The 18672-nt window shown below is 44.6% G+C and overlaps 1 protein-coding gene across 2 annotated transcripts in view; it reads left to right on the top strand.

The window, feature by feature from the left end:
- The window catches only part of ZNF423 (zinc finger protein 423), a 185765-nt gene extending 171882 nt beyond the window's left edge, over positions 1-13883 (top strand). For both annotated transcript variants that reach the window (XM_088530865.1, XM_088530864.1), the window contains one exon: positions 13244-13883. In XM_088530865.1, the coding sequence (XP_088386991.1) occupies positions 13244-13273 (30 nt within the window). In that variant the 3' untranslated portion in view covers positions 13274-13883. The remainder of the gene's footprint in view (positions 1-13243) is intronic.
- Positions 13884-18672: the final 4789 nt, after the last annotated feature.

Below are 18672 nucleotides of genomic sequence, written 5' to 3'. Positions count from 1 at the left end.
AATATAGAGGCCAGTTAAAGATCTATCATGATACGCAGAGGCCTTGTAAAACTGACTCAAAGTGCCAAGGTACCACTCTCCCCTCAGATCAGAGGCCAAATTTTGTAGGATCTGGACACAGACTACATAAATTATTGACACGTTCCGTAAAAGTGTACAGGGACCCAATCTCTTACACTTGCAGGTCTCCTTTTGCGTGCGAATGTCAGTGGTGGAAACTATTCTTATTTATATGGGTAAAGGAGTGTAAAACACTTATCCAGACAAAAGCAGGACTGTAGTTTACATATCCTTGCTGAGGGATTTTTTTTTCATGTGATAGAAAGAAAAATCTAGAATACACAAAATTTCTGCTTTTATAGTAAAAAATATGATTTCCCACCAAAAGAGAGATTCGTGGGACCATCCGGAATAGAGTTTGTGTGTTAAAAGATGATTCCTTGCCCAGTTTGCTAGCTTCATTCAGTTAAGACTCGTTAGTGTTTTTGAAAGGTGGGCTTTAAAGACCTCTCTGAATATACAATTTACTATTCATAAAGGTCTGGGCATGCTGTACATAAATAAATGAAGCAGGAGTGTTCCACTTCCAGCTAGATTAATACATTCCCATCCTTTTGGAAACAGAGCACATGGACTGTGCTACTGTTAAACATCCATTCCTGACCAAAAGGAGGAAGCATGAGAGAAGAAATGGGAAATGGATTTTCTTTCCGAAAGAGCAGATTGCACTCTCTGGTCTGGCAATAACAATTACTAATGACATTTAGAGAGAAATTAAGGATGAGAAATGCAAGTTGGCATTTCAGCATTGCCAGTCAGTAACATTGCATCAGAGCTCACAGGAGAGATGAGAAAAAGTTTAGGGATGGAAAATTAATTTTGTTATGTCAACAATTAACAAATACCTTTTCTTCATTCTTTAGCACACTATCACAAATTACCTCTGTGATGGTGTTTAGCGGCTCCTCAAGTGAATGAAATAGCGCTCAAAATCCTTCCTGCCAGAGGGAAGTGCACAGCCCTGGGCTTTATTCCATTCTGTTGGGGGAAGAACAACAGAAAAAGGATCAAACTGACCAGGGAAGGAGAAAAACAAGTTCTTTAACGTGAAGCCACAAGAATATTCTGTAGTGGTCTCTGTTTTTTAAACCATGCTTGAATTAAGCTTAGCTGTGCTCTTTCTGTGGTTGTGTTATTCCTACCTTATGAATTTGGAAGGACAGTCTGCCCGAACACATGCAGGAGAGTTTTGGAGGAGCCAGGCTTGTCGCAATGACCTGCTCTGGGTTCAGAGGATTTTTCATTCTTTGTGTCTTGAAAAGGCGAAATTCCTGTCGCTGTAGGAGGCCGGGGACACTGGGTTTCAGCTCCCCGCGTGCAGCCGCGCGGCAGGGGGCTGCTGGCCGCAGGCGTGAGGAGCGGATACTGTGGGCACCGCTGCCTCCGCGGGAGCTACCGTTCTGGGAGCTCCTTCCCAACGGGGCAGCTAATCAAATGAAAGAGAAGGTTGGAGTTCTGGTTTCATTCCTCCTCCAGAACACTGTGTCACAGATTTTCCGTATAGTCGCTGTCCGGTTGTGGACTGGGTCTGTGGTAGGGCCACCGTCATTTTCTGCTGCTGTGGGAAGTGCTTTGGGATGGGATCGTGGATTAGCTCCGTGTCCTCCTGTGAGTGTCGCTATGGTGCAAAGGAACCGACCCGCTTTCCACAGCAGCAGCGACCACGGTGGTTGCAAGGACAGGGCGTCCGCGGTGTTTAAGGGAGGCAGTGGAAGAGGCTCAAGCAGCCTCTCTTTGTAGCAGCCCCTCGACGGTGGTGTACGGCTCTTCAAAGTTCAGACTCTTCATTTGCTTGCTGCTAGAGCAAAACGGGGATGCTTGTCCAGACATAACAGTATATGCCTGAGTGTTTTCACAAGAAATGTCTAGATCATTAAATATAATAGGTCTCAGCTGCAGTTTTGATCACTGAAGCATGCACACAATTCATCACAGCAAATTAGGTATGTCTTTGTAACTTATCTTTCTGCAATTTGCTGGCACTTTTCGAGAGCTGAAACTTATATTGCGTGTGCTGCAGCAGCCATTTCAGATAAAATATTCCCTGTTTATTGCTGGAGAACAAGGATTCACTAATAACAAAAACATGGAGCAGCCTGTGTTTCTGCTTCTGCATCTTGCAGAACCAGCAGTAGTACCAGCAGAGATCCCCAGCCACATTCATTATTTATATATTTTAGTGAATTTCTTGTCTGCAGTAAAAGAGATGTAAGCTTCAACATATCAGCCTGTTTGTGCCAAATCCTATCCTACAGCCCATTCAGGAAACCTGAGGCAGCCGTGGTTCGCACGCATTACACACACCATTTATCTGATTGGAGTTTTGTCCTCCCTGGCTTGCTGAAATGTTCCTTTTCTTTAAAAGCTTCATTTGACCTTTGGAAAGAAAAGGCATTTGCTATTTTAATTTTTTTTTTTTTCTGAAGAGAACCAAACCCACAACCTACTTAAATAGAAATTGGCATTCAAAAGCAGCACAGTTATTGAAAAGCATTTACTTTATTACTAGAAGAGGACAGACGCTAGTGGACTTGAAAATTGCATTTCAGTGAATTCATCAGTTTGAGTCGCTAGTTAGCCTGGGAGCAGATGGATGGATTTTTAACAGTTAAAGGGAATTTATACCCTGGATTTTTACGCTTGCCTTCAGAGCCCTGCTATCTTACCTGCGGATGGAAAGGGCTTGGGGATTTGTTGCATTCTACATTTGTGGGAGAGGGTATGTTTGTGTGGCTGATTGTGGGGATTTCTTACAAAATGGAAGGGCCTCAGTTTGCAGAAGGGTGAGCAATATATAGCCCACGTGTAAGGGGAATGTTGTGAAAGAATCCCCCAGTACGGTGCTGCAGAAAAAATAAACAGCACAGCCTAAACCTAGATAAACCCCTACGGACTCAGAAAATCATTTTCAATAACCAGATATTTTTAACTCTGTGTATGAAGGTAGTAATCACCAGCTGCCTATATTTGCATCTAGGGCCTGCCACAGTCTAATTGCTTGTCTTTTTTTTCCCCAGAAATTTAAGGCTACTGGTTAACAGAGCAATGCATTAAACATTCCACCTCCAAAACAGAAAGAAATACTGCTCCAGCCTCTACTATGTGGCATCTTTAGGTTTCGAGGATTTCGTTTAAATCTGAAATTTATATCCAGGAGAAATAAATTATTAGATTGTAAAAGCAGCTGGGGAGGGAGTAAACACAGCCCCTTTTGTCCTCTATATCATTTCCCCAGGAAGATAATAAATGTTTCGCAAGCGTCATGTGTTTTCTCAGTCTTGCAAACATTGTGTGTGTTGTATTTTAGATCTGAAGCTGAAGTTTTTCACACAGGAAATCCTGGATTGATACTGTACTGCTGCTTCCTACTGTTGTGGTGCTGGTGAAGCCTCCATCGGTTTTACCATCAGAAGGAATTTGAAATATAATTTCTTGGAGAAACTTAAAAATCTCATGGATGTATCTCTGATTTGCTGAGTTAGAAATTTAGGGTTTAATTCCAAGATTTCTCTCCCAGTCAGCAGAAGGCCATGGGAGCAGGTTTCACCTCCACGTGCTGCACTGAGGTGAGGGTGGTGTGTCCCACTCAGGGCCTGTTTTTCCTGCATGATTTGAAAGAGCAGGGAGAGATTCCCACTAATTCTTCACCAACTTTCCCGTTCCTGTTGCTTCACGGGGTCACACATCCGGAGCAAGTACAAGCAGCAGTCCGGAAAAAGCAGGACCTGGTAAGAACAAAAGGAGGAGGAGGAGGAATTTTAAAGTAAGTTGGAGACTTGCCTTGCGACTCAGGGCTCCTGCCTAGGACCGGCCCCTGCCCGCAGGTCAGTGCCTGCGGGGCGAAGGCCGTGGCAGTATTTTTGGCCCTGGTACTTGAAGACGCTGAGATGCAGATGTAGAGATAGAGCAGGCTGGAATAGCCAGCTGCTCCGTCGTTTTGGTTTTGCTTTCAAAGAAGTATGATCAAACATACTCATGTTTGTGCAGTTAGTGTTCTGATTTACTTGTCCCCTTCTGAGAATAAGTAGTTTTGTCACACTTGGACCTGAGGGAAAAGGAAGAAGGTAAAATAATGTAGGAAAGGGCTTGTTTCAAGATTCTGCCTGTGCTGTGGTTCCTGCCTATGTCAGAGGACGAAGGGCACAGAAAGGTCTCGTGGACGGGCTGGGTGCATGTGTGCAGGGACCTGGACTCCACGCTGAGCGCTCACGGCCTGGCTGCTAATGCTCCGTGCTCGCCTCACGGCTCTCGTATGAATCAAATACCTGGCACTAGACCCAGCCGCCCGTCCATAATGAGGGTGATGGGCTCCGTTGGAGCAGTTTTGGTGCCACAGGTAACACGGCGTGTGCTGGGGAGTGCAGGGTAGGGACAGCGCTCGCCTTGCAGGAGGGCAGTGTGGGTTCAGCCAGGCATTTTCACCCCAGCTCCTCTGCAGCCCTTCCCGTTTTCTAGCAGTTACATTTGGTCCACAAATACACCACCGGTGGGATGGCCTCCCTCTTTTGTCTTGTGACATCTTTGAGGAGACAGCTTCATCTTCGTGATATTTTAGGTCCACTTTTACTTATGGGAAAGTTAGCCCCAGCTAACACCTGTGTTAAAATTCGCAGTTAAGGCTAAGTCTGTTCCATACTGCAATAATAAACTGTTGCTACAAAGAAAACTGCAAAAAAATCAAATGCTGCTCAGTGACCTCTGCTGTTCTGACGAACAGCGAGGCAGGTTAAGGAGACAGTTTTAGATTCCACTTTGAATTTCTGGGCTTTTTTGGTTTATATTCCCATGGAAATGGTCCTTCAATTAAGCTTTTTGCCTACATGTTTTGATTGGTGAAGGCACTATGTAAAGGAGTTCCCTCTTGCTCTGAGGATTTTTGAGTAAAAGGGGTGTCAGGTGCCATCCTGGGCTGGGGTATAGCCCAAACTGGGGAAGGATGGATTGTTTATAGAAGAGCGTCAAAGGCAGCCAGCCCTCAGGAAAAAAATCAACAATTAAGGGGCCTCTGCAATGTGCTTTACCGGAGATCAAGGAAGGATTAATGAGATACCCTTCAGACAGGCTTCAAATAAAGCAACAGAGCTGTGATGCAGAGTGACACATTTTTGAGAGGAATAGCTAATAAGGGCTCCTGGAAAATAGTTTTCCCCTTGCAAACGATTTTGAAACACTTTGCTTCCCTGAGTAGGGCCTGGAAATGGATAAAAATAGATCAGCATTGGGAGTGGAGCTGAAGTCTTTGGCGTGCCACAAGGAGAGGGGTGTTTGTGTGCATGGTAGGTAGGTCCTCGGATTAGCTTGGATCTCAGGATGGGTTCGGGATGCGGTGCTGGGGGTGCCTAGGGCAGCTCCGGAGGCTGTTCTGGCTGCCCTGAGCGAGTGGGTGCGGGACGTGCGGGACGGGGCTGTGCCCCTGGGCCCTCTGTGCTGTGGCCACAGGGCAAGTTGCATGGGTTGCGCTGGGGTGGGCCAGGCCCCTTCCTGCACTTGGCTCTACAGAATTGCCGGGATTTTGGAGGTGGTGGAGGGGAAGAGGAGTGCAGGAATTACAAAAATACTCTTTTCATGCACTTCTTCCTTGGTAATTAAGCTTGTACCCCCTCCTTTTACATTTAAGAAGTGCAAGGTTCTTCCCTGCGTCTGTTTTGATCTTGTGCCTGACATACTGCAGACTACAAGTCATAAGGATGCTGGTAAATTTGCATTTCTGAGTAAAATCCTCAGGAGCATGCAGTCCCTCAAGACAGGTATTATTAGCTCCCTTGTTTCATTGGGTGCCTGAGTGAATCATAGCGTGTTTACGGCTAGTTTCTGTAACAGAAAACGCTGGTTATCTCTTAATAATGTATTCTCCAGTGTTTTTTATTTCCAAAGCACCGTGGTAAGGAAATTTTCCCAAAGGCTTTAGTTTGCTTTTGTACTTCAGTATTTTACCCAGTGTTTTTGGAAGAAGCGTAGAGACTTTCCAGTGAAATATTTAATAGGATATGAGAGACTGTGCCAGGCTTAAACTAGCTTTTGGAATTCATTGCTAATAGATTCACCTTGCTTTATTGTGAGTTTTTAGAGAAGAAAACAAGTAGATGCGGGTCTAGAAGAATGATGATGCAGAATTATTAGTCTCTAGTGAAAAGGGAAAGAAACATGTTAGGTGAGTTGTCAAAGCCTGATTAGGACTAAACAACCTGAATTAGAAGAGAAATTAAATACATAAATCATTTGAAAAAAAAATTAACTATTCCAAGGAAATGCTGGCACAGAGAAAAAGTCTGCAAGAATGGTATTTTAAAAGGTAATTTTTGAAACCTAGATAATGTAGAAATGCCTGCTGGAATTTGAGGCTGTATTAAAATTAGCAAGAGAAGCCTGAGCATGGAGGTGAAATGGAGCAAATCCCCTGCTCGGAGGCTCCCGGGCGGAAGCGAGCGCCGGCGGCCGCGCGCGCAGAACAAAGGCGGCCGCGGCGGGGGCATCCGCCCGAGCCCGTGTCCCTGTGTCCCTGTGTCCGCACTGTGCGGAGGCTGGAGAACAGTGCCCGGCACCTATGCTCTGATGAGCAATGGTGCAAGCCACCGCAAAAAATACATGTATGTTAAAATAATAATAATAATAATAAAAGCAGGGGCATTTAGTGGGTCATGTATCGAACAAGATTTTTTCTCTGTAAATTATTTCCTGGCTTCTGAGTCACACGAGCGCAGTGCGGGCTGGGCGCGGAGCAGGGCCGCTCGGCGCCAAACGTTGGCACCGCGTCCCTCAGCACGCGCGAGGCAGGTATTTCCATTTGAAATAGCCGGCTGTGCCTCTCCGCTGACACCAATCCTCCAGATGTATTTTCTTAGACACTTCAAGTGATTTCTTTTGGTTCAATAACTTGTAAAGGACAGCTCGCTAACTGCATTTGCTCAAGTGCCGTCTAAAGTGCGCGAACACTGAGACTGCCTGACGCAGGGCGAGTTATCAGATTCTCGGAGATGTGAGGGAGCGGGAACACAGGCAGACTTTTCCCTTCACAAAGGATGTGCCACCTTTCGTTTGCCTCTGCCTCGATTTCAAGGGATTCTTCAAATAAAAAAGGGACATGTGAACCTGTCTTGCCTGACAATTTTTTTTTATTGAGTACCATGATAACTTGGAGTTCACTTGTTACAAGCATGTTATGTAGTGCGTGAAATATCGGGGGAAAGGAAGGAAATAATACTGTATTTCCTGCAAAACAGGATCTAAACAGATAAGTGTCGCTGGCTAGGAGTTACCTGAGACAAGTGGAAGGGCAATTAACACCTGGTTTTGTGGGAAACATTGGTTACCACTATCAGTTTTAATGAAGTGTATTAACTAAATTGTGTTCTGAGTATTCATTCAGCCCTGTTTATGGCACACTCTTGAGTACATTTACTGTTTGTCAGAAGTGCAAACTAGTGAACATATGAGGCTTTAAGACAGGCCATCTGTTAGTCTTAGACCCTTGGATAATTGTCAAACAGTTCTAAAAAAAAGCACATACAAACTGCAAGGGGGTGCAAAGGTGATTTTTCTTTAGTGTGTGTGATGGCAAACGGAACATAACAAAAAAATTAAAAATAAACAGTTTATCCTCTGCTGCAACTTTGCTTCTCTCTTTTTTTTCTTTTTTTCTTGGAGTGTGCTCTTGGTGTTTTTTTTTTTTTTTTCCCTTTTGCTCTTCTGGGTCGTGGCATCCCTTGAATGCCTCTCCAGTTTAGGATTAAAGCAGCACCAATTTAAGGCTCACAGCTTTCCATAGAGAGCATAATCTTCAATGGCTAAAGCAAGGGTCTTCTTGTGTCCTCTGACTAAAATAATCTCTTTATAAAGTCAAGGCATAAAGATTTTGATCTTTATGGATTGCTGTTAGATGAAAACAGTAACTGTGCACATACATGCTTATGTGCTTATGAAGGATAATGGCTGAGAGATTTTTGGACTATTTTAAAAATTAAAACAATGCAAAAATAGTTAGAAAAAAAAGAATGTTGCGGTTGGTATTTTGTAAATATTTAGCCATCATAACTTCTGTTCGTAGCAGTTTGTGTTTTGTCTGTTTTTTAAAGGTTCAAATGCGAGACTTGAACCTTTGCCTCAAGTCAACAGCTGAATTTGAGGATTAGCTTGTCTCTTGCAAGCTGAATGCATTGACATTAAAAGCAGGGATTGCTTCTCTTCTTTCTCCCAGCTCAATCCATAAGGGGCATGGGAGAGTAAATAGGAGACCCCAACCAGGGCACTGACCCATTTTTGGGTGCTGGGGAGGGGGAGAGGGGCAGGGAGAGGCTCTTGGGCTCCTGGCTGGGGCAAGAGAACCCGGGTGGCAGAAACGCAGTGTTTGGTCGGAGTCCCCTTCCTGTACCCCAGAAGCACTCAGCCGTGTTCCCGCCTCGCGCCGGGCTCTGTGTTTCCTGCCCCACTTGTCGGTGGTGGCTGGAGCCAGGAGCAGCCGGGCAGCCGCGGGGAAGCGACGCGCGGGCCCCGAAGCCCTTGGTACCGACGCTGCTGGGCACGCAGACATGCTCGTATTCACGGGTCACCCCGTGGGCTAATCACCAGTTAAGTTTCATGTTGGCTGTTTGTCACATGAATCTATTATCTGCATAATTCCTATTGAAATGATTTGAGGAATGGTTTCTATTCCTTTTAATAGGATTTGGAATGAGAAAGAAGGAGGCTTTATAACCTTTAATCAGAGTCCCAATCCATGTATAAAACTGTAGAAGGCTTATGAATTTCACTGGAGGATGGTGGGTGTCTCCAGCCTTGTTGTGCCGTTTTTTAACCCCTGTATAACATATGGTCTTTTAGGTGTATGTGCTCACGCACATGGAGAATATATCTACAAAACGGCTGGTGCAAAACACCTCAATGCATAACAGATGCGCGGTGGCACTATAGACTGGATGTATTATGGCCTCAAACCATTATCACACCCCTCGCAGTTGCATTTTATTTTTTTCACCTGCTCCTGTGTAGTACACCTGTGACTTGTTGGCAGGGAATTTTGTTGCAGTGTGGGAGCCTCCCAGCTTGACTGCCTGGCTTGGAGCGCTGCTCCATCATGTGCTGCTTTTCTGTGTGTGCTTTTTCTCTCAATCTTTATATAGCTTGTAAGAGTTCTTTTAACTGCGGTAAGTGATCATCTTTCAAGCTTGATGCCTTCCCTCTTGACATAGTGCTCTGAAAATGGAGGTTGTCATGCCAGTGTTTTCATAAGAGCATGTGTGGAAAACCCACAGAAATATTCATTGTAGGTGTCCTGCAAGACTGGCTTGATCCACATCCAGAGGGCAGGCAGGAGGTGTCCCCAGGGACAACTGGAGAGCGATCAGTGTATACACAGACAATAATCAACTATTCTTTGAAATCTTTTTATTTCCTACAAAGGCTGTCGCCCAGTTTCTCGGTCACAGATACTTCCACAAATGGTTCATTTGGGGATTGTGCAGCAAGTAGAAAATTCCACTTAAACATTGAGACAGCCCTGGGGCTTGGGGTAGTTGCATTTTTCCCGTTGATGTGGCTAACAGAATTGCTATCCATTTTGCATGATTATTAAGAAAAAAAAAGAAATTTTCCAACCTTGCCCTATAAATAAGCTGTGACTTACTTGATCTTGACAGGTGACTTAGTGCCGCTGTAGAGTTTTCCAGATGCAATAATGTCTCAGAATGATGTATTCTGTGGGGTATCAGCTGTGAGCCACACATAAACCAGGGGACCTAGCAGGAGCTGTGAAAGACCATTTTTAATGTTCTGTTTCCAAATTATGTCCTGCCTCCTGCTGGCCCCCAAACACATAGTGTATACATGCAGTGAGGTGCTTACATGCAGGTAGGCATGTGCAAATACACACATAGCCATGCCTGGAGATGCGTTGTTTTTTGTGGCTGCTGCATTTTCCTTTGCAGATAACTACTGCAATATTTATTTCTTAATTATAACTTTTAGAGTTGAGGAATCACTTCAACGCTAGTCCCAGTACAGGGAAGGTATGGGAAGGTTCCGAGGTAGCCAACAACAGTCCCTTGGGCAGGAGTGTCCCTGCAGTGTTGCACATTCCCAAATGCTTACTCCATTGTGGCCTGCATGGCCATGTTCTGCCAGCTATTCAGGCGCTATTCACAGTCGCACAAAGGTAGTTGCCTCTGCATTGAGCTTCTTGGATGCTTTTGACGTCTGCAAAGCCCTATTCTAATAAGCCCCACGCTCCTAGGCCAGGTGGGAGAAGCAGCAAGAAGACATGACATGGGGGCTATAGGAAAGGGGGAGACTGAGGTTGCCAGGCTTCTTCTGGAGCACGCCTGTGTAGTCTGAAATACATGTTGGCAGGTCAGAAATCCTCCCTGGTTGCAGAGGATACAGCCAGGCTCCTGCAAGCCTCCTGCCTAGGCATCAGGGGTGTTTGTGGAGCTTTTTGCAATGCAGAAACTCGGCGGCTGGTGGTCCCAGCATGCGGCGTGCAGGCCTTGGGCTTTTGTCCTGCAGCTCGAGCTGGGCCTGCTCGCCACTACGCAGGTGGAGGAGTCAGTGCATGTGGACTCCTGTGTCTATAGACATTGCCAGGACGTTTCCAAGATCCTTTTTAGAATATGGCTCTATTTATTAACTGCTCCGTCCAGGGACTAGTCGGCATATTGATTGCCAGTAATGCATGCAGAGGGAATAAATGGTACATTCCCCAGATATTATCATTAAATCAACATTTGCATATGAAAAAATGTATATTTTATCTTTTTAGCTACATAGTATGTTTAGTTTTTCAGCTCCTACCTGGCTCAACTCAGCATAGCTGCAGGATTTGAGTATAATGTTTGCTTCTTTGTGTAAACTCTGTTCATAAAAACAGAGTATTTGTTGTATTAGGAGTGTTCAGATGTATTATTAACCTATGTTTGAGGAGGGAGGGCTCACAATGAAAGCTTCATTATCAGATTTAGAGCCGCATACCATTCCTTTATTGACCTGCCTGCTGTAATCAATGCAGAAGCCACGCAAGTTTGAAATCATGTTGCCTGACTGCAGACCATGCGTCATGTATCTAGTGCTGATTGTGCATTATCTTTCAAATGACAGTGCCTAAATAAATATGGATTTGTCTACCGTGAATAGCCCTTCTTTCGATTTGAAGATGGTAAACCTTCCATACTTTCTTTTATTGATATTCAGGGTGACCTAAAAATAGAAATGTAATGAAGTGCGCTAGAAATGGCCATTGCGAAAATGCCCAGGAGTGGTTCTGAGCATGGAGTGGCGTGTGGATTCTCCAGCGTATGTTATTCCTAGTGCGTTTCCGGAAAGGTTTGATGGGCAAGCGCCTGCTCTGGGTTGTCATTATGTTTATGCAGCTCTGTTCATTCTCTTATGTAATTTTGGCACTTGGTTTAAGAATAACATCCAGCCCTGCAAAGGTCTTTCCTCCTTAAGGCCAGTAACGTTTCCACCTAAAACAAAGAGCCGCTGGATTTTATGTGTGGTCATGTTAAATGGTCTCGAAGCAAAGTGGTTTGAGCTATCCCTTCCCTTGACGTTATTTGAGTGTAACCCTTCCCCCTTGATAAGCCTTCTAATGCTTCTGGTTTTGATTCGGAAGAATTTCGCTTTGCTTACTGGGGTTGTGTTGAGAGGGCTCGTGCTGGGCTAAGCAAGACACGGCTACTTTGCTCTTTCGTCGCTCTGAACAGAGCAAGGGCTGCTCGAGGAGCGCCTCAGCCATGACGCCGCGCCCTGCCTCGCTGCGTCGTGGCGGGAAGGCCTGGCCACCACCGCGCGGCCCCGCGCAGCCGCCGCCGCCCGTCACAGGCAACTTCTGGCGTGATCTGGAAACTCAGCAGCGCTCCTGACACCTGGCGGTCAGTGTCTGGGAGTGCACAGTCCAGAAATGCTCCACACTGCAAACGGGGTCACGCCGCCCGCCTGCGGGGTCCCGCGTCGCCGACCGCCCGTTAGCTCTTTCCGCAGACGGTTTTCATTAGGCAGATGTCGTCTCTGGATAATGCAGAGGATCTTTTTTTTTGTCTTTCCCCCCTGATTGAGATGTAACTGTAGATAATGTAGAGGGACCAGATGATGTATGAAAAGTTAAACTTAGTTTATTTTAAAGCATTGTCATTGTAAATAAATAATTGTTTTCTAAATTCATCTGTAGTTTAAAAACTTATCTTTCAAGCTGGTGGACTTGCCTAGCCTCTGTTATTAGGCAGATGGAGATGAGTTAAATCACATGGGCTTAAAATGATGCAAATGACTTTTTACATTTGGGAATGCTGGGGACCCAGCCCAACAAAAGCTCATGTTAAAGGAAATCTCTAGTTGCTCCAGAAGCTGAATAGTCACAGAAATAAAGCTGTGCTTATATGTAGGACTGGGGTTTCAGTCTGCAGAGAAAATGTAGGTGACTTAGTACTGCTCTGAAAATATGGCTCCGAGATTGCTGCTAATTTATTGGCTCCTGTACAAACTGGCAAGATAGGTCAGCAGCTTCTGATCCGGGAGACCGTGATGACAGGAGGCTATTACAAATCTACCAGAAAAAAAAAGAAAAAAAACAGAAACTCTGTAAGCTTCTTAAAGAAGAGCGTAGAGCAAAGTCTATTCTTTAAAGAGATATAATTTCTGGGTTATGTGTCCAGCTTTTTTCTGCTGTGTATATTACCCTGTTGCCTGAACTGGTGGTTCAGCTGTTGTTGCTGAAGTATTTCTTGGACTGAGAAGTATGTGTCACAATCTGGTGTCTCTTTCTGCCAGTGCTTGTACCAGTTACTAGTGAGAATAAGAGAGTAAAATATGGCAAGGGTTCCCACAGCGATTCAGATTTTTTTTTTAATTGTTACAGTTAAGGGAATCCCTAAAGGCAGATTTTGCCCGTGAAGTGTTACCACTTTCTTTATATATATTGAAAGGAGAGAAAAAAAAAAAAAAACCTTATGGCTGTACTTGGCTTGTAGAAATTTTTTCTAAGTTCATGCCAGAATTAACAGATCTATCAGAACAAAGCAAATGTGTCATATTGGCAGCTGTTACTTACGAGTACTTTTTCTTTATTGCATTTTGTTTTGTAATAATTGAGAAGCTTTTATGTTGAGCTCTGCATAAATGGTACTGAGTAGGAGGGTATGGGCATGCTTTCTATTATTCTGCCCCTCATGCATGTCTCCTTTTTTCGTCTTTCCAGAACCACACATTGAGCCAGCACGCACAGTGAGCCACTGGCACTACAGGACACCTCTCTGCAGAAGACTTGACGGTGGCACAGTGGGGAGGACCATTTGAACATTACATCCAATCAAAGTGTCATTTGCAACCCAGATGTAAAACTCTAATGATTTGGCCATGAGGCGCTGCTATTATAAGCAGCTGGAAATGAATATTAATGGAAGAGATTAAAAGTATTCCATGCTCAGTATTTTTTATTGTCCTGCTTCAGCTAGTGTACTTTAGAGCTTCTGCTTCTGACTGAATTTATAGTGTTAGATAAATCTGCTTTGATGCTGTTGCCCTTTGTTGCTTCTTGTATTATATTGATAGTTAAAGATTAGGTGTGATTCTTTTTTTTTTTTTTTGGTTAACTGCTTTTTAATTGCAATTTTAGGTAAATGTGCATTGTGATGTGATTGCTTGGCTATTGTCTGAATATTTCTTTTTAATTTTTTAATTAAAGACTAATGCTTTGATTGGATTTGCCAGTTCACCGGACAGTGATTAAAACTATGTAATGAATATAATCGGTTTCAGTGCAACTGGATGGTCTGCTTTATAAATGTGACTTAATCTGATTGCAATAACTAGTACAGTTCAATAAAGGGAATACATGAGCTTAGTGTCAGTTTGTCTGTCAGTACACCCTGTATCACCACTGCCAGCTCATGTGTGTAAATTGTGTAAAGTGATGGGTAACCCCAAGACACAGAGCAATCTGCTCCCGATGAGGACTGAAGACTTGCAGAAAGGGAAAGCCACATTCTTGCCTTTGGCGTTGTGCTCTCTCCTGATGCTCCTCCCAGGCTCTTGTGCTCAGATGAAGGTGAGTTAAGAGCATGCATTATGAATCTGGGCACAAAAAGGAGTTCCTGGTTTGTGAGCACTCCTAACTTTTGCTGAAGCCAACAAGAATGGAGGGGACTTGGTCTGTAGCTGGCTTGACACTGACTCTGTGCTTCTTTGCTTCAAAACATAATAATTTGCTTGCTGGATTGTATACAAATGTGCCAGTCTCTTGCACTTGATAGGAGGCTATATTTCAATCACAAGGACATGCAGGCCCACAGGTGTTGTATCTCTATGTAACTACTGTTCTTCTGGCACTTGAACCTGCTATAATACATCTTACTGTAACTAATTAGTAGGCTTTTTTTGAAACAGATAAATAACAACAGCAACAAAACAGAAGTACATGTGACAGTGGGGTAAGATATATCCTTAATCAAATCATAATCTTACAGGAGGATGTCCATCAGTTGTGATGACTGCACAAGTGTGGTTATCATTCCTGTGGTGCACAATGCCTTGCAAGACTGCACTAAAAGAATATGTATGTTTGGGGCCTTTCAAAATCTCTGCCCCAAGCTAGAGCGTAACTGGTTACCGCTATGTTGTATCTGGGCTTGGAGGATGTCTGATGTTTTGTAGAAAAGTATTTTCAAGGAAATGTAGTCAATATCCAAGTTAGTTTATATAGCAAGTATATTAACAGGCCCAGAAGCATAGTTTATTGGTACTGGAGACCATACTGTCAACATTTAGACTGATGCTGATGATGATTCCTGTTGCATCAGCATAGCTCCTTCAAGGCAGTAGGACATGCCATTTGTGTGTGTGTGTGCGTGTGTGTTACTGGACGTGAGCAGAGGCCAGGGTCATCCCTGCACTAGGAAGCACTACAGCAGGTACCATTTGTAGCAACTGTCTTGGGGAAAAATTCAGCTTTCTCAAAAAAAAAATGTGTGTCCCTTTTAGGGTAAAACATGTTTTTCATTCTGCCAGTTGTTCTGCTGAAATAACATTGTATGGCCTTGGAAATTTTGCTTTTGTGATAAGAAAATACATGAACCTTAATATTGATAAAAAAAAAAAAGAATGACATTTCTTAAATTCAAAAGCATAGGTCTGTTTTTATGTAGATAATTCTTACTTTGCTGTTTATGCAACAAAATCATTGTACTAAAATTACCCATTTCTAAAAATCCAGGGTGAATTTCTTACTATTTCTCCATAAACCACTTCATACATGCTTGTTTGCTGAAAAAATAGCTAATGAAATCCCAAGTTCGTTATTCTTGCTCATAACCTATGCATACTGCTAACTTGGGCACCATTTTAAGATGTCCTATGGAAAGTGTCATGGAGTACAGATTTCTAGACAAGTTTTTGTGAGAAAAGCTATCTGGGAATGTACATCAGCTGCTCCGCTGACAGCGTGTATGCCACCTTTCCCTTTCCTAAACCTGTGAATGCCACCTGTGGCATTCCTGACAGAGGTTCTCACACCAGAAATATGTAAAAGGGAGGTTCTTCACCCAATGCTGTGTTTGGAACGATGCTTGGTCCCTTCTCATCAGTCCTTCCGAAAGGAAAAGGAAGATGTAGATTCGTACCTTCAAGAGAAGGTTCTATGTTGTGAAGCCCAAGAGAACAGCGATGTTTCCATGCAAGCCTCACGGCTCCACCAGCAGTGCTGAGCCGAGGCGTGTGCCTCTCGGCAGCACCCTGCTCAATACTTAGAGCTGGGTGTATGTTCGTTGTGTTCCCTGTATGGAGGACCCTGTTCAGAGCTGTGTGTTGTCATGTGGCTGGAGATGTGGGCATGGAGCTGGACTGGCAGTGCCCAGCAGGCCAGCCTGGAAGCTGAGCACTGCACCTGACTAATGGCCATGAGAAGGGCAGACGTGGGTAAGAGGAATCATTTGTTTTTCACCTGGTTTTGCAAGGCGGGAGATCCCCAAGCCTCAGCATGAGGGCTACAGCCCTGTTTTACCTCTAATGGCTTCTTCCCTTTTCTTTCCCGCATGGGAGCTTCCGTGGCGCAGCAGTGTTGCATCCATGACAAGCTAGACCTGTAGCCCTAAAGATGTTGGTCCTCAGGCTCTGCCCAAGCCTGGCTCTGTCGTCTTACCTCTCTTTGCAAGGCCTCAGCTTCCCTAGGAGAGCCGCCCCCAGCGGGGCTCAGGGTGCAGAGTGGCATCACTCCACACAGCCTGTGCCTGACAGCTCCCGGGTGACCGTCGTGCCACCTGGGATGGGGCAGAGCCGCTCCATCCCAGTGCGAGCACCGCTTTGCTGGCGTCACGGCAAGCACACCAGGGAGTGCTTCGCTAGCATGGTATATAGATCCCATATCCGTTAAAAGCTCCCAGGGAAAACAGAGCCTAACTGTACAGGTGGGAAAAGATAACATCCCAGCTTCCAATAACTTTTTTTTTTTTTTTGAGCTTTCCTCCCATTTTTTTCAGTGGTCAGGAACTGCTAAAAAAAGGCAGAGTCTCTTTAGGCCATGAGGGCCATTTAGGGCCATGTAACCGCTTGGAAACCACAAAGGTAAGCCTTAAGTGGGTAAAGGAAAGTTGTATGGATGTTTTAATATCTAAAATTTGGGGCAAATGCTGATATACAATTGATATCCTGAGCAGCAGCTCAAAGGGAATGTGAAGGGAAAGATGATGGTCGGAAGGTGATTTCAGGGTAGCGGCAGGTCCTACATCAGGCCTGCTTCAGCGGACCCCCTGCTCCAGCAGGACGGTGGCCACAGTGCTGTTGGAAATGCAACGTTTTCCTCATCACTTTGCTTCTTTTTTTTTCTCCTCGTCTTTTTGCCTCTTGTGAAATTGTATGTTCTTTTGTTTCATTCGTTTCCATATAATTGCTGTCAGCCGTGTGAATCTGGGATCCCTTTCTTGCAAATGGCAGCTAAGTCTTGTCTTTATATTCATATATGAATTAGTTTCTTTCCTGCAGTTTAACAGGGTACATGAGAGGGGGAACACCTGCAACACCCGCAAGAGTCTTCCCAAAGTATGATCTGCTTTGACTAGTTAATGAACTACAATTTAACCACTTCAGGCTGTCTCTTACAGCAACAAGATGGGTATTTTGATACAGTGCTCGCTATGTGGACAGTTCTGTTTGATATGTGTGGAAAACTATTCGCTTGAAGGAAGGGGAGTGGAAAACTCAGTCAATCACACGACCCTCCTGAGGTGTCTGCCTTGCCCTGCCTCACGTCACCATCTCGAGGCGCCTGCCTTGCCTCCCGCCCATGGTGCCATTTCACGTCATGGGCCTTGCCACACCCCACGCCACCATCTTGAGGCAGTAGCCTTGCTCCGCCCCAGGAGGCCATTTTGAAGCATTGGCCTTGCACTGCCCCATGCCGCCATCTTGAGGCGTCGGCTCTGCCCCGCCCTGTGTCGCCATCTTGAGGCATCCGCTTTGTCCTGTTTTGTGCAGCCCCATGTGGTGAGGTGGCCTCTCCTCAGCCACAGCTGCTGTGAGGAGATTCAGGTGCTCCCAGATTATTCTGCTGCCTTAATTGGGTCTTCTCTGGTAATTTATTTAGTTTTGTCTATGAAGTGGGTGAGTGTTCACTAGCCCAGCTTGTGGGGCCAGTTTGGGGGCAGCTAGGTGGGCTTTACAGGACCTCTTCTGAGAGGGGTGGGATATGGAGACCATAGGCAAGGAGAGGTCAGGAACTATGGTCCTGTGCCTTTTTTTACTGCTTTGTCCGTATTCAAGTATGGCAAAGTTAGTCTATTCCAGGAAAGGTTGTAATGAGAGGCAAGGCAACACAAATCTGTTTCTGAATTTTGGGGGAATCCTAGAACCACTTTTCCTAAACTTTTCCTCATATTCCCAAACATGAATTGGTATTTTGAGCCGTATCCAGCACAGGTCCTTGGCAAGAAGCCACTACAGAGCTAACCATCTGAGGGCTTTTTTTATGCATAGGTGAGAAATAATAGATAAAGGGGCTATGTAAAACCTTTACCTCCACAGTATTTGAGTACGAAGTGAAATCTTCCTGTGAATTAAAAACTCAATTTGTCTGTGTCTTCAGATATATGTGCCTGGAAGAGGTACCTGGGCCCCAGTGTGATCCTCCCCCCATAGTAAATGAGCGAGTTAACAAGCGCTCCAAACTCAGAGTGCCTAAACCGTGTCCCTGAGGTGTGGGTTTTTCCTCTACCCGGCCTTTACTTTAACAGGGGGAAAGAAATAATTTTTTCTTCCCTAGCTGTAAGCAATGGAATAAATAAATGCATCTTCTTTCAGTTACAATTTATAAGCCCTGTTCCTCAAGAAATAGGCACCAAAGCTATAAAATACCCATACCATTTGCTAAAGGTATAGCTTCTGTACATTTTCTGGTTAATTCACAAAGTATATCAGTGCAAGTCTGCCATAGCAGCAGAGTTAAAGAAGTGAATTCAGCTAATGTTTTTGTAATAGTGCTAAAAAAAAAGATCAACAGCTTCCATTAGTGTCATGCAGCAGAAACAGTTCGGGTTACTAATGCAGAAGGACAAGAGTCCCTCCCAAAGTAAGACCTGGAAACCATCTCAAGCATGACAGCTTAAGACTTGGTCAAATGTTACATAATCCCTAATAGAT

The sequence above is a fragment of the Tinamus guttatus genome, unplaced genomic scaffold, assembly GCF_059628265.1.
Source record: "Tinamus guttatus ecotype Peru unplaced genomic scaffold, ASM5962826v1 Tinamus_guttatus_pri_ptg000389l, whole genome shotgun sequence".
Lineage (NCBI taxonomy): Eukaryota > Metazoa > Chordata > Aves > Tinamiformes > Tinamidae > Tinamus > Tinamus guttatus.
The sequence above is the reverse complement of the archived record's forward strand: the minus strand, read 5'-3'. Positions and strand labels throughout refer to the sequence as shown.